The sequence below is a fragment of the Mizuhopecten yessoensis genome, unplaced genomic scaffold (genome assembly GCF_002113885.1).
Source record: "Mizuhopecten yessoensis strain PY_sf001 unplaced genomic scaffold, ASM211388v2 scaffold3755, whole genome shotgun sequence".
NCBI lineage: Eukaryota > Metazoa > Mollusca > Bivalvia > Pectinida > Pectinidae > Mizuhopecten > Mizuhopecten yessoensis.
Window position 1 is genome coordinate 48,506 of NW_018405203.1, and position 15,412 is coordinate 63,917.

At 32.3% G+C, this 15,412-nt stretch overlaps 1 protein-coding gene across 1 annotated transcript; it reads right to left on the reverse strand.

Moving 5' to 3' along the window:
* Positions 1 to 1,472: 1,472 nt before the first annotated feature.
* On the reverse strand, positions 1,473 to 10,727 carry LOC110447995. Its single transcript, XM_021494007.1, has 5 exons — positions 10,707 to 10,727; positions 5,815 to 5,841; positions 5,497 to 5,520; positions 3,542 to 3,561; positions 1,473 to 2,781 (listed from the first exon to the last, which is right to left on the reverse strand). The coding sequence occupies exons 3-5, from the start codon at positions 5,501 to 5,503 to the stop codon at positions 2,332 to 2,334; spliced, it is 477 nt and encodes a 158-aa protein (XP_021349682.1). The 5' UTR covers positions 5,504 to 5,520; positions 5,815 to 5,841; positions 10,707 to 10,727; the 3' UTR covers positions 1,473 to 2,331.
* Between the last annotated feature and the right edge of the window lie 4,685 nt (positions 10,728 to 15,412).

Below are 15,412 nucleotides of genomic sequence, written 5' to 3' on the forward strand. Positions count from 1 at the left end.
TAAAGACGTAAATATTAACTAAGAATACAAATATAATAAAAGTAGATATATAGCTTAGAAACAAATACCTTTCAAAACGAATTTGAAAAATTCNGTGAGGCTTATAGACTTAAAATTACCAGGAAATGAAACCTCATATATTTAATTAAACATTTTACAGTAGTTGTGATGGCAAATGCCATTTTTTATTTGTAAGTTAACTTTGATAAGTCAGAAAACAAATAAGGACCTGGAACTCACTTCAGTCCCAGGTTTTAAANAGTTAAAGAATATATTGTTGTGATTGATCACAAACTGTCAATCTGTGCAGGCTAAACATCAAGGTTAAGCAGGTCAAAATCTACATTCCATTTCTGTAAAACATTTGACTTTATAAAGGGCACCTAAGCTTACCCCGTCGTCGTGCGTCGTCCGTGACATGTCTTTATACTTCTGCGGACCAGCGTACATGTAACAATATAAAGGTTTTGCTTTTTCTATAACCCCAATTTCCAGAGAGGGGCTCCAAAAAAAAACCGGCCTAAATTTTAAAGAAACTTCTTCTTCAGACTCGGATGTACATCAACAAATAATTATATTAATGGATAGAGAGGTTCTTCGTTAGTTTTCTAAATTGCTAATTATGATACCACTGGATAATCCATTCTCCCTTTGGGTGAGGATAAACTTTACTATTGTTTACATATGAAAATTACATTTTTTTTTATTTCAGAGGGGGATCATTTTAATTAGGTTAAAATAATTATGATTTGAGGATATAATTAAGATTTCAGGATTAAAATTACTTGGTATCACAAAGTACGAAGCTGGCCAGCTCCCTGTGTTTGTGTAAGTGGGGTTTGGGGGTTGGCCAACTGGCAAAATATCTTATTTCTGATTTAAAAACAACAAATCATAAGTTTAGCACTTGTACCTTTTTATTTACATTTCCGATTATTTCAACTTCACGTTTCAACCATAACTCTTTTGTTATTATAAGTTAGATGACAGTTAAGGCCAGATGGGTTCTTGTCACAGAATTGATGTCAAATAATGACAAAACTTAGAAAAAATAACTGAAGTGATCTCTTTTCTTTATCAATTCATTTGAGAGTCACTATTTCCAATTGAAACCAATTATACTGGGGTCAGCTTTTCTGACGTCAAGTTGAAAATGACTCAGTGCCTTTAAAGCTATTGTTTTGTATATAGTGCTAGCTGAAACGTATGTGCTCTGGATTTTACCATACATGGTACATGGCCAAAGAAATATGATTTACCCAAGTCAAAGTAAAAGGACGACCATCCGACAACAGATGGTCCTCCGGGATGACTCCGTCTGGAACCTTGTTTGAATTCCAGACAAATTAGTAAATTAATGGAATAGATAGCGTGCTTATGTGGATTGAACAGAATTCACGGAGACCGGCATTTGATACCGATTGATACAAATATATAATAATAATGATATATAATATTTAAGGCTTTATTTATTCTTGATAACATATTGAGCATAAAGCTCATCTTACATATGGTCAAGATACAATGTATGATAAAATGTACAATTTACAGTTGTTACTGTGTATTAGTGTTGTCTGGGAACTCTTATAAGTTCTAAAGTTATCAGTTAGAACACTAGTATGTTGAATATGTAAGGTATCACTTTATATAATGCAACAACAATGGAGATTGTCCTCTGTTAATTGCATCACGGAGTTATATTAGAACATTGATGAATTTAATTTGCAGATGAGGTTGTTTTCTGATTGAGCGCGAAACATCCGGGGAAAAAATAAAATTCTCCATACTTTTTAGTCATTATAAACTACAGCTTTGGAGTCAAGAAGGATATACTATAGAAAAAAACGTTTGATAGCCTATAAATGAAGTTTGCATCATAACAAGAGGCTTTGTTTGACTGCAATTTCCTGGAGAGTACCAAATTGTGGGCCTGTTCATAGAGACTAAACAGCTAGCTGTGTTTGAGAAATAATGCCATGGACGCCATTACTCTATTTTCATTTATCCCAATATCTATGATGAAGGACCCTTGTTACAAAGGAACAAAATGTGACTAAGATTAAGAGTGCGAGTGCTCATGAGGAACTCCACTAGGGAGCCAACTAGAGTTAAAACCAAATGTAATGTTGAAAAACGTGAAATTGATGCACACTCTACTGAATAACGTCTATATATTTAAAACACAAATTAAACATTACAAAATACAACAATGAAAAAGGTTATCAAAACGTCAAGTGTAACATTACTTTAACGTCATGATAATGTTAAAAAAGATTCCCGGGATATATACTCTGATGTTGAAATGTTTTGTTTTCATTAGTCATTCAACGGCTATTTTTTGTTAATCTCATACTCCTTCTCAATTATGTCATAAAGGTCAGACTTGCTACGTGCTATTTCCAGGAGATAGTTCTTGTCTGCAACTAGATTAGGATATGTTGTAGAGATGTATGCATACATGTCTTTACTTCCAGAACGACAGGCTTTGTGGAGCACGGATTCGTTATCCGTATCTCTAATGCTTCCAATGTATTGTTGACGCTCCTCTTCTCCTTTTCCTTTAAGCAACAAAGATTCTATAGCGATATAGCAATCTATGTTTCCAGATTCAACAATGCCAAGAAGGTACTGGTTACTGTTCTGTGATAACAACTCTGGACATTTTGCATGAAGTTTGAAAATTTTCTCTGTGTCTCCAGATTTACATGCGTCATAGAGGGACTTTACATCTGACAAGCTATGGTTAGGTGCATAGGGATCTAGACCTCCCGTGCCTCGCTCCTGTTACAAATAAACATCAAGAGAATTCAAATTATATCATTATGTATTATGATGACAATGCGCCCATTTAACCACTGTGTAAACGTGCGTGTTTGTGAAGGCCTGTCCGCTAATAAGGTTTTCATGTCGGTGCAATTTATGATTTCATCAATAATATTATACACACAAAAATAACACTTTTTGCATGAGTGTATGCATGTCTTCTCCAAATGACTAAAGAATAAACAGATATGAACTTAATATCTATCTTTATACTATTTGTCGGATAAGCTCGTGCAGTATTGTGAAGAACAACTTTACAATAGTAAAACACTAAATGTTTCTAAACTATTTTTTTAAACCACTAATTACAGATCACTTATTTCCTTTTTCTTCCACCTGTTCAGTTCAGTTTGTGACGAAACCAAAAATGATGATATACTGATGGCTATTGATATAAGTTATGCACGAAAGAAAAGTAAATCGTACAAGTTCAAATACAACAATTTAAAACGAGTCCTTACATGAACACATATTTGTAAGCAACAAAAATGAAATATATCTAAATATGCAATGAATTGCTTCGAGTTTTTATGATTACCAATGAGCATCTTCAGAGACTGATTCTGCCTAACCAGTTGTAATATATGATCTTCAAAATTTCCTCCTAAGTTTTCTGTTTGAACTCAAAACTGTTTCCCCGATTTATCTTAGGTTTAATTGAGCGTTTAATAACAAAGTGTTTCATGTAAGTTACACAAGTCAAAATCTTGATTCTTACCTCGGACCTCTCTGTTGAGACTGAAAATGATAAAGGAAAATATATATCTGAACGATCAGCCGAATATATCAATTTTATAATGAACGTTCAATTTCGATCTTTGATTAAGTCATCTGACGATAAGAGTTCTGACAATGATAATGAAAATGATGAATATATATGAGAAAGTGATGAATTTGTGGATTTGAGTTAAATTATAAATTTTAATAAGTCAACTCAACACCATATCTTTCAAATTACTTCTATGCTCAATGACCATCGATCGAAAATCCTCGGTCTGTGACAAACGTAAACAAATATAAGGTTTGCGCGGAGGATTATCACGAACCTTAAAATTATGACGAATTTCTACAATAAGATTCATCAGTTTAGAAATATGTGATATCAACGTTTTACTTTAACACAAAAAATACGCATTAAACGTGTCGCAACGTGTCAAGACCGACTGGTCCCTATGTCAAGCTAGGACTGAGTGAGTGATGAAGTGTGAAATGTCCCGAGGAACTTAGCTATGACGAATTATTTTTTTAAATAAGCATATCTTCATTGGCTTTTCCATGTGCATATATACGCTTAAAATTAAATTACGTTCACAATAATTTGGTAACTTTATACTGATTTGTTTATGACGGACTATTTTCTGACGCGGATCCCTTTTGTGTGGATTCTATGTCCGGCTAAGGACGTCACGTGGCGCGAGCAAACGTTCCTTTTTGAGAAAAATACGTTCTCAAATACCGTGAAATGGGGAAATTCTTTCTAAAGTTCTTCTCATGTTGTTCTCAAGTTGTTCTAAACTTTGTCTCGAGTTTTCCTATACTGGCATTCCATGGAAATTAATTTATCAAGCTACCAGTATGTGGTATAAAGTAGCATATTGATGATACAATGTTCTGTCTTACACATTAAATATTAATATTAATAGATTTATTCAAGTGAGAAAAATATCATTTTGAAGTAATTTAGAACTTCATTCTTTGTTACGTGTCCATATTATACAAGAGAAATTTGTTAGTAATGGTATTGGGTTAAGCAATTGAAATAAAATAATAACTGTGTTCCAGACAGAAAAAGTAATATTTGTAGATTTAATTTTAAACAAACTTTCATTTAAAGAATATTTAATTATTTCTTTATGATAACTAAGTTTTGATGTAAGAGTATTATCTTATACGGTTAAATAAAATGATATATTTGGGAATCTTACAACAACATGAATGTAAAGCACCATGTTACTGATACACTTTCCTAGTATAACAAGCATGATAATAGACTGATAATGAAATTCCGAAAAGATAATCAAAGTATTAGAATACATGAAATGTTAATTTTTGCTTTTAGTGAAACACTATATATTGACTAATCATAAATTACAGTCCAAGTCATTGAATCATCAATTTTAGAAAACATGAATTTGAAGATTGATTAAGATAGTTTATAATAAATCAAATATGTTGTTAGCAAATACTGTGGATTATGTTCAATGCTTATTGGAACCTTGACTTGGTAGATGAGATTACATGTTTTGATGATTCGAAGAGCTTTGCACGATAAACACAAACACGTCACACCTGTCATGTGGAGGGACAAAAATGGAAGCAATCTATAGTCATTTTTATAACAGGCATTTTCCTAGGATTCATTGTGACACCGGAGAGAAAAGTATGTCTGCCATGTTTATTTAATTTACATCAACCACTAGAACGTATTAAAAAAAACTACTTTTTTTGTATTTGTGGAATATGATTAGCATATCAAACACATAAAAAAATGTTGGTGCTTTATTATGCAGAAGACTTTGAGTCTTGATACAATATTTATTAATACAAACAGAGTTATCATATACTTTATAATGTTGCTATGTGTAAGAAAATCGTACTTTACATGAAGTTTTGATAAGTATAAAGGCGTGCTTTAGTTTTGAGTGAAGAAATTGAAATGCAATATTAACTTACCAGTCATGCTGATAGGTTCTGTTTCTGAGGCAGGAATATGAAAATAACAACGGTTATAATTGGGTGTAAAACATATTTAATGAAACTTCTCTATATATATACAACATACATAAGCTTTTTTAATTATATTACAGTTTGTCGAAGACGTTGAATCATGATATACCTTTGTTTTTACTAAGAACTTTATCATTAATTAAATTATTCAGAACTGTATATGTGTAAGGCACTCGTATTAACCAGAAGTATTGATCAGTAGAATTGATATTAGAATATAGAATTAGTATTGAGTAAAGAATTTGAAATTGAATATTTGCTTACCAGATATTACGTTGGTGGCTGCTGTATCTAAGGCAGGAAAATGATATATCACAATGGTATTACATGTGTATTAAGTATGTGTTACTTAAATGATAAAGGATCACCTGGCTGTAATACATTATCATTGACGATAAATTTATACATTTGAATGATTACATTTAGAAGATATCATTAATAAAATATTTCAGCTTTTCACTTTGATATCTCACTTCTGGTTTACGAGTATTATCTTTCACATTACGTATGTAATGATATATCTGGTTATTAATTTGAAGTATGTATCAATTTTTGCCAGTCATATATATAAATTCTAAGGGAGGAAGTTGTGAAGACATGGTTGAAATTCAACTGATAATTATCAGGTCGTTATCAAAGATATGTATTCCAACTTTACATACAGCGGAACGTAGGAAATGTACTGAATAACAGGTCATGGAATAAAATAAACGTTAATATGACAACATTAAGAAACTCGCTGCAGAAGTTTACGCTTAAACAAAATATGTTACTAAACAAAGCATTTGAAATTTATTCTGTAAGATGTTGATGAATTAAGAATGTTTAGGATTATTCAATACAAATATTTTTGAAATGTGTAATAAAGATATAAAACAATATTCAATGATTACTAGAAAATCATTTTAAATTCATTAATCAGAAACTTTAGTCCAAGTGAATTAAATCAAAACATTTCAGAAGACACGACTTTGAAGATCAATGGAAAATAGTTTATACGATGTCAAATATTTTGGCGTGCAAATACTGTAGATTTTGTTCAATAATTAGTAAAACCGTGCTGTGGTAAATGGGATTGCTGGTTTTGATGATTCTAAGAGCTGTGAGCAAAAAGCACGAACACCTTCGACTTGTCAAAGGAAGGAACCAGACGAAAGCAATATATGCTCTATTTTATACCAGGCATTTTCCTGTTTGCCATTGTGACCTTTCACCGAGAAATCAGTCAGCCGTCAATTTACAGCAACCATAAGAACGTATACATCGAACTACTCTTTATGTATGAAACATAACAAAGCTATCAATTGTTTTGAAAATGTCTTTTCGTGTTATATTTTGTTGAAGACGTTGAACATTGATATATCATTGATTTAACTAGGAAAAATATCATATATTACATTATTATAATTTAAGAATGTATAAACCACTCTTACTTTACCAGAAGTATTGCGTTTAATGAAAGCGTGTTTAAGAATCGGATAATGAAAATTGAAATAGTATTTATTCTTACCAGGTATGTTGATGGGTGCTAAATCATCTAAGGCAGGGAAATAAAATATCACAACGGTATTAAATTTGTATCAAGTATGTGTTACTTATATAATAAAATATAACCTGATCAGATGAATTTATACATTTGAATTATTAAATTCAGCAAGATATCATTTTTAAATATTAAAGTTTTTCACTTTGATAACTTTGTTTTTGTTTACGAGTATCATCTTTCACGATACGAATGTAATGATATATTTTGTTGATAATTTGAAGTATGTTTTAATTTTTGTCAGTCACATCTATAACTTCTTAGGCAAAATATTGTGGAGACATGGTTGAAATTCAATTGATAGGTATCAGGTCGTTACCAAAGAAACATATTTTAACTTTACATACAGCGGATTGCAGAGACTGAACTGAATTACAGGTCATAGAATGAAATAAATGTTAGTATGACAACAGTAAGAAACTTGCTGCAGAAGTTAACACTTAAAAACATAGTTCAGTAAACAAAGCAATTTAAATGTGTTCAGTAAGATGTTGATGAATTAAGAATGTTTAGGATTATTCAATAACAAATATTTTTGGAATGTGTAATAAAGATATAAAACAATATTTAATGATTACTTGAGAAACACTTTAAATTCACTAATCAGCATTTTTAGTCCAAGTAATTAAATCAACAATTTCAGAAGACAAGAATTTGAAGATCACGGAAAATAGTTTATACGATTTCAAATATTTTGGTGTACAAATAATGTAGATTTTGTTCAATAGATATTGAAACCGGGCTGTGGTAGATGGGATTGCTGGTTTTGATGAATCTATGAACTCTGCGCAATAAGCACGAACAACTTAGACTTGTCAAAGGAAGGAACCAGACGAAAGCAATATATGCTCTAGTTTATACCAGGCATTTTCCTGTTTGCTTTTGTGACTCTTCACCGATAAATCAGTCTGCCATCAATTTACAACAACCATAATAGTGTATACTTGGAACTACGCTTTATGTATGACACAAAACAAACCTATCAACTGTTTTGTATATGTCTTGTTGGTGTTATATTTTGTTGAAGATGTTGACTATTGATATATCATTGTTTTAACTAGGAAAGCTATCATATGTTACATTATTATAATTTAAGTATGTGCAAAACACTCTTACTTTACCAGAAGTAATGCGTTTAAGAAAAGCGTGTTTAAGTATCGGATAGTGAAAATTGAAATATCATTTATGCTTACCAGGTATGTTGATTGGTGCTAAAGCATCTAAAGCAGGAAAATGAAATATCACAACGGTATTAAATTTGTATCAAGTATGTGTTACTTATATAATAAAATATCACCTGATCAGATGCATTATTAAATTCAGCAAGATATCATTTTTAAAGTTTAAATTTGTTCACTTCGGTAATTTACTTCTGGTTTACGAGTTTCATCTTTCACGATACGAATGTAATGATATATTTGGTTAATAATTTGAAGTATGTTTCATTTTTTCTCAGTCAGTCTAAAACTTCTTAGGCAAAACATTGTGGAGACATGGTTGAAATTCAATTGTTAATTATCAGGTCGTGATCAAAGATATATTTCAACTTAACATACAGCGTAACACTGAAACTGTACTGAATTACAGGTCATGGAATAAAATAAATCTTAGTATGACAACAGTAAGAAACTCGCTGCAGAAGTTAACCATTAAACAAATATTTCATTAAACAAAGCAATTGAATTATGTTCAGTAAGATGTTGTTGAAATAGGGATGTTTAGGGTAATTCAATAACAAATGTTTTTGAAATGTGTAATAAAGATATAAAACAATATATAATGATTACTAGAGAAACACTTTAAATTGACTAATCAGAAATTTTAGTCCAAGTGGATTAAATCAACAATTTCAGAAGACAAGAATTTGAAGATCACGGAAAATAATTTAAACGATTTCAAATATTTTAAGGTACAAATAATGTAGATTTTGTTCAATATTTATTGAAACCGGGATGTGGTAGATGGGATTGCTTGTTTTGATGAATCTAAGAGCTGTGAGCAATAAGCACGAACACATCCGACTTGTCAAAGGAGGGAACCAGACGAAAGCAATCTATGCTCTATTTTATACCAGGCGTTTTTCTGTTTGCCTTTGTGACTCAGTCTGCCGTCAATTTACAACAACCACAAGAACGTATAAATGGAACTACTCTTTATGTATGAAACATAACAAAGCTATCAATTGTTTTGTAAATGTCTTTTCGTGTTATATTTTGTTGAAGACGTTGAACATTGATATATCATTGATTTAACTAGGACAAATATCATATATTACATTATTATAATTTAAGAATGTATAAACCACTCTTACTTTACCAGAAGTATTGCGTTTAAGGAAAGCGTGTTTAAGAATCGGATAATGAAAATTGAAATAGTATTTATGCTTACCAGCTGTGTTGATGGGTGCTAAAGCATCTAACGCAGGAAAATGAAATATCACAACGGTATTAAATTTGTATCAAGTAGGTGATACTTATATAATAAAATATCACCTGATCAGATGAATTGATACATTTGAATTATTAAATTCAGCAATATATCATTTTTAAATATTAAAGTTTTTCACTTTGATAACTTTGTTTTTGTTTACGAGTATCATCTTTCACGATACGAATGTAATGATATATTTTGTTGATAATTTGAAGTATGTATTAATTTTTGTCAGTTACATCTATAACTTCTTAGGCAGGAAGATGTGGAGTTATGGTTGAAATTCAATTAATTATTATCAGGTCGTTATCAAAGAAACATATTTTAACTTTACATACAGTGGATCGCAGAGACTGTACTGAATTACAAGTCATGGAATGAAATACATGTTAGTATGACAACAGTAAGAAACTTGCTGCAGAAGTTTACACTTAACCACATAGTTCAGTAAACAAAGCAATTGAAATTTGTTCAGTAACATATTGATAAATTAAGAATGTTTAGGATTATTCAATAACAAATATTTTTGAAATGTGTAATAAAGATATAAAACAATATTTAATTATTACCTGAGAAACACTTTAAATTCATTAATAAGAAATTTTAGTCCAAGTCAATTAAATCAACAATTTCAGAAGACAAGAATTTGAAGATCAAGGAAAATAGTTTATACGATTTCAAATATTTTGGGGTACAAATAATATAGATTTTGTTCAATAATTATTGAAACCGGGCTGTGGTAGATGGGATTGCTGGTTTTGATGAATCTAAGAACTGTGCGCAATAAGCACGAACAACTTAGATTTGTCAAAGGAAGGAACCAGGCAAAAGCAATCTATGCTCTAGTTTATACCAGGCATTTTCCTGTTTGCCTTTGTGACTCTTCACCGATAAATCAGTCTGCCGTCAATTTACAACAACCATAATAGTGTATACATGGAACTACTCTTTATGTATGAAACATAACAAAACCATCACTTGCTTTGTAAAAGTCTTTTGGTTTTATATTTGTTGAAGACGTCGCCTTTGGATATATTATTGATTTAACTAGGAAAAATATCATATGTTACATTATTATAATTTAAGAATGTATAAACCACTCTAACTTTACCAGAAGTATTGCGTTGAAGGAAAGCGTGTTTAAGAATCGGATAATGAAAATTGAAATAGTATTTATGCTTACCAGGTATGTTGATGGGTGCTAAAGCATATAAGGCAGGAAAATGAAACATCACAACGGTATTAAATTTGTATCAAGAATGTGTTACTTATATAATAAAAAAAAACTGATCAGATGAATTTATACATTTTAATTATTAAATTCAGCAAGATTTCGTTTTTAATTATTAAAAAATTTCACTTTGATAACTTTGTTTTTGTTTACGAGTATCATCTTTCACGATCCGAATGTAATGATATATTTTGTTGATAATTTGAAGTATGTATTAAGTTTGTTCAGTCAAATCTATAACTTCTTAAGCAGGAAAATGTGGAGACATGATTGATATTCAATTGATAATTATCAGGTCTTTATCAAAGATACATATTTTAACTTTACATACAGTGGCACGCAGAAACTGTACTGAATTACAGATCATGGAATGAAATAAATGTAAGTATTTACAACAACCATAAGAACGTTTACATGTAACTACTATTTATGTACAAAACATAACAAAGCTAACACTTGTGTTGATGTCTTTTTGGTGTTATATTTTGTTGAAGTCGTTGAATATTGACATAACATTGATTTAACTAGGAAGGCTATCATATATTACATTATTATATTTTAAGAATGTATAAAGCACTCTTACTTTACCAGGTGTAATGCGTTTAAGAAAAGCGTGTTTTAGTATCGGATAATGTTAATTGAAATATAATATTTGCTTACCAGCTAGTGTGATGGATGCTGCATCTAAAGGCAGGAAACGAAATATCACAATGGTATTAAGTTTGTATTAAGTATGTGTTACTTAAATAATATAAGATTACCTTATAAGATGATTTAATATATTTGAATTATAAAATTCAGTAAGATATCATTTATAAAATATCTAAGTTTATCACTTTGATAACTCACTTCTGGTTTATGAGTATTATCTTTCACGATAAAAAATATAATATAATTTTTGGTAAATAATTATGTATGTACTATTTTTTGTCAGTCAAATATATAGCTTTGTAGACAGGAAGTTTTGAAGACAAGGCAAAAATAAAATTGACATTTATCAGGTCGTTATTCAAGATACATATTTCAATTTTACATACAGCAAAACGCAGTAAATGTACAGAATAACAAGTCATATTTGTTCAGTTAAGTATGGTATAAATAGCTAAGTTACTTGAAAGACGTACATGTATGTGTGTGATGTTTGTGTCTTTGTTTTGTTAAGGCTGTATATTGAAGTATTCGTCTCCTAGCGAAAGCACATATCTAATGCCGAACTCAGAGTGATACAGCACTGAAATAACATGCCGAAGGAATCCAGCACAGATCTTCGTTGAAGTAAATCAACCGCAACGCTAATTCTAGATGCTTAACGTTTTGCATGGAACAATACAATTTTAATTGACTCGAGTATGTTGCAGCCCAGGGCAGATGTATGCTAATTTAATCTTCTTGCTTAATATCCTACCTGAAGGCAGCTTAATTCAAGACTGATGATCAATGTTTAGCATTTGTCAATTGATTTCACATTCCCATCAATATTGTTTTCAAACAAAAAAAGTGTAGTGTAATGTATGCTAGTTTTTACCTGTATTTGTACCAAATGTGTGTTACCTGTATTGTGACGTGTAAAGGATTGCGTCTTATTATGAGGGTTCATTCATGCGTATATATACCGCTGGCCGTCGGTCGGTCTAACTCTCTCGGAGAGCAGACCAGCGACCAGCGAGTTATATACAGGTGAGCGAGACAATAGAGCTAAACACTCAGTGACGTGAGGAAAACCACCGGACCAGAACGGCAGAGGGTTTACGTCGGCGGGTGGGCACGGGTTGTCGCCAGGTACGCCGCAGGGGCGTTTGGGTACGCCAGAGCCTCTGGTTGGATCCTCCTCATGGCATCGAGTGAATGTCACTATTATGACGTTAACGCCGGCGCAGAATGTTATTGGGTACTCACATAATAGGTCGCACTATTCCTAAACGTTGTTGTCAATATTGCCAATGCTTATAAATGTTGGAAACGATCAGTTCAGTGTTATGTATATATTTTGTCACACTACAGACTCCAAGGATATAAAACGTACGTCACTTTACGCTAGAACCTGGAATCACAACGGTGGAGGACTAAGGACGTGAACCGTTACAGTAGTATTGGTAATAATTGAGTCTATTGACAGCTTAGGTCACTTAAAGACGTACCTTTATGTGTGTTATGTATGCGAGCATGTGCGAATGAGTGTCGAAGACAGGGTATGGTGGTGTATTTTCCTTCTTGAGTTAAACGCGGACATGATGCCACTATCACAGGGTGGAAATTACACCGAAATACCTTGCCTCCAGCACACATACACAACACATGTAGGCACGTCCTTGAATAACTATATTAGCTGTTGATAAGATGTTAAACAAAATAAAGCCAAACAAAACCTTGATTTCGACTTGATAGTGCTATATCTCTGAAACACCATGCAAAAAACATCAAAGGAAAGCATTCCGATTGGTCAAGTCATACTAACAACGCTTTAAGCGGTTGTTGTCATTACCTTTAATGCTGAATGTTAAGCAGGGAATTAAACTACCATATCTAAGGACTTTGGTATGTTCTGGCACGGGACATCTGGGCGGACGTTTAACATTAAAGTCAAGAGAGAACTGCTGTAGAAAACTGGAACAGACAGGGAGGAGTTTAAGAAGTACCGCCCAGTGTAAAATTGGGTCCAGGCTTTTAGAGGTTCATCTCCATACGAAGTAATCAAGACAACCTGCAACTGGCCTATCAAACGAGGTACTCTACTGAGACGGCCCTCCATTATGACATAGCGAGACTTTGGTGCATTAACTTGTTACTTCTCAGTTTGACTGTTATGCCCTGCTCTGTGATATATCTAAAAAAAACTAACTAGTCGTCTGCAAAGGGCCAAGAACACTGTTATCCGCACCCAAACCAAACAAATGCAGCAAAGCTGCTGGACACCAGATATTTTGATAAAAATCACTTATTGAGATTCAAAACAACACCCTGGAGCAGATATGCACTTCTGAATTTATTCTTCGAATATTAATGGCATTACTTTTATCTTTCATGATATTCTGTTTACACACAGTATCCACATATGTTGCACTGTTGTCATTCAATATATTTCTTAAGACCCTAAAATGTAAAGTTTTACTGCATGTTTAAATGAAAACAGTTTGAAAATAACGTCATATTCTGAGAGAGAGAATGCAGTACATGCTTTATATAAAATATATATTATACCTATCGTGATTTTAACAAATATTTCATTTGATAATGCATTTTTAGATACGAAGACACTGTACGCCATAACGCTAGTTTTCTGGTTGTTATAACATGTGCGTTTTAAACGGGTTAAATATATCTTGTGTTCAACGAAAAAACAAATACATGTTTCTTGTTTTACAATAATAAAAAGTAAATGGACTCAAATAGTGCTACATCAGAAAAGTGCTGGAATTTGTAGCGTGCTATTTAACTCCATCTTTTAATGACGTAACGCTTGAACATTCCAGAGCGCCATTTTAAAAGAGGATCTTAACGCAATTTTGACGTTTGCTGCTATTATCTGTTTAGATTTCCAAACAAAAATGGCATCATTTGACAAGTTATGAAAATACCAAAATGTATGTTGCAACTGTGGATCAGAACAGCCACTTATTTTGCCGGCACCTCATCTGTACTTTGCAGTGAAAAGAATGTACCGTTGTGATTGAACAATACTCAGAGTGGGATCTCCATGTGTGAGAATTTAACATTCGTATATCTTGACCGCAGTGAATATGACATATTTTATCAAACGAAAACATAATGATGATAGGGTTTCCTATTATATTTTTGTAGAAAGTATGCGGTCGTAATTTCCGAGAAGGCTTTAACGCTTAGGGAAGCATCAGAAGTAGACAAAGTGTTTATATATCAAACCAATGCGGCGCTTACGGGTTTGAAAATAGAACACATCAACCAGTGTTATCTTTTTTGCACTGGTTATTAATATTAAACAGGTAGAAGTACAATATTTTTGTATATACATATATATGCACTGTGGTCAGAGACAGAACCCATGCTGTGTCTTCCAAACTCTCGCATAGTGGCATACGGAAACCGGTGCTTTGAAAGGGTTTCGGCTTCGGTTCGGGTTTGTCAGCTCTAGGGAATTTCCTTTAGCTCAGTGGCAGAGCATCGGGCTGGATAGAGAAAGGGTCGCGAGTTTGAGCCTACAGCGACGGCATTATCTCTTTCAATATTCCTCGTACTACTACAGTATCGTGCTTGGTGCTTTTTGTATGATATTTTATTGAGATAGTACTAAAATATCGGCATCAGATCAACACTATCGGAGAAACAAAAACAGAAAATCATCACGATACCAACAAAGGCATAGACACATGGATTGCACGTATAGAGGCACGCGTGTGATGAACTTAGTTCTTATTAAGACGCTTAGCCCAAAGATAAATATACTAGTGATTATCCAACTCTCTGTCCTTGGAGGTTAATATCAAACAGAACAGATGTTATTAAGATACACACTCGTGAATAAACCACATTTGCTATAGGTATGGCCTTCGCATGAATATAATTATAATAAATGATTCATTTCTTTTAAAATGATAGAATTAAGGACAGATGAAATACAAGACTGAACCAGTTAAAGCGTACACTGAATATATAAGTTTCGAATCCGATAGCACATTGTATAT

Coding starts and splice junctions, on each gene's coding strand:
- LOC110447995 (XM_021494007.1), bottom strand. Junction 2,782..3,541: donor TCTCAACAGAGAGGTCCGAG/GTAAGAATCAAG, acceptor TATTTGTAACAG/GAGCGAGGCACGGGAGGTCT.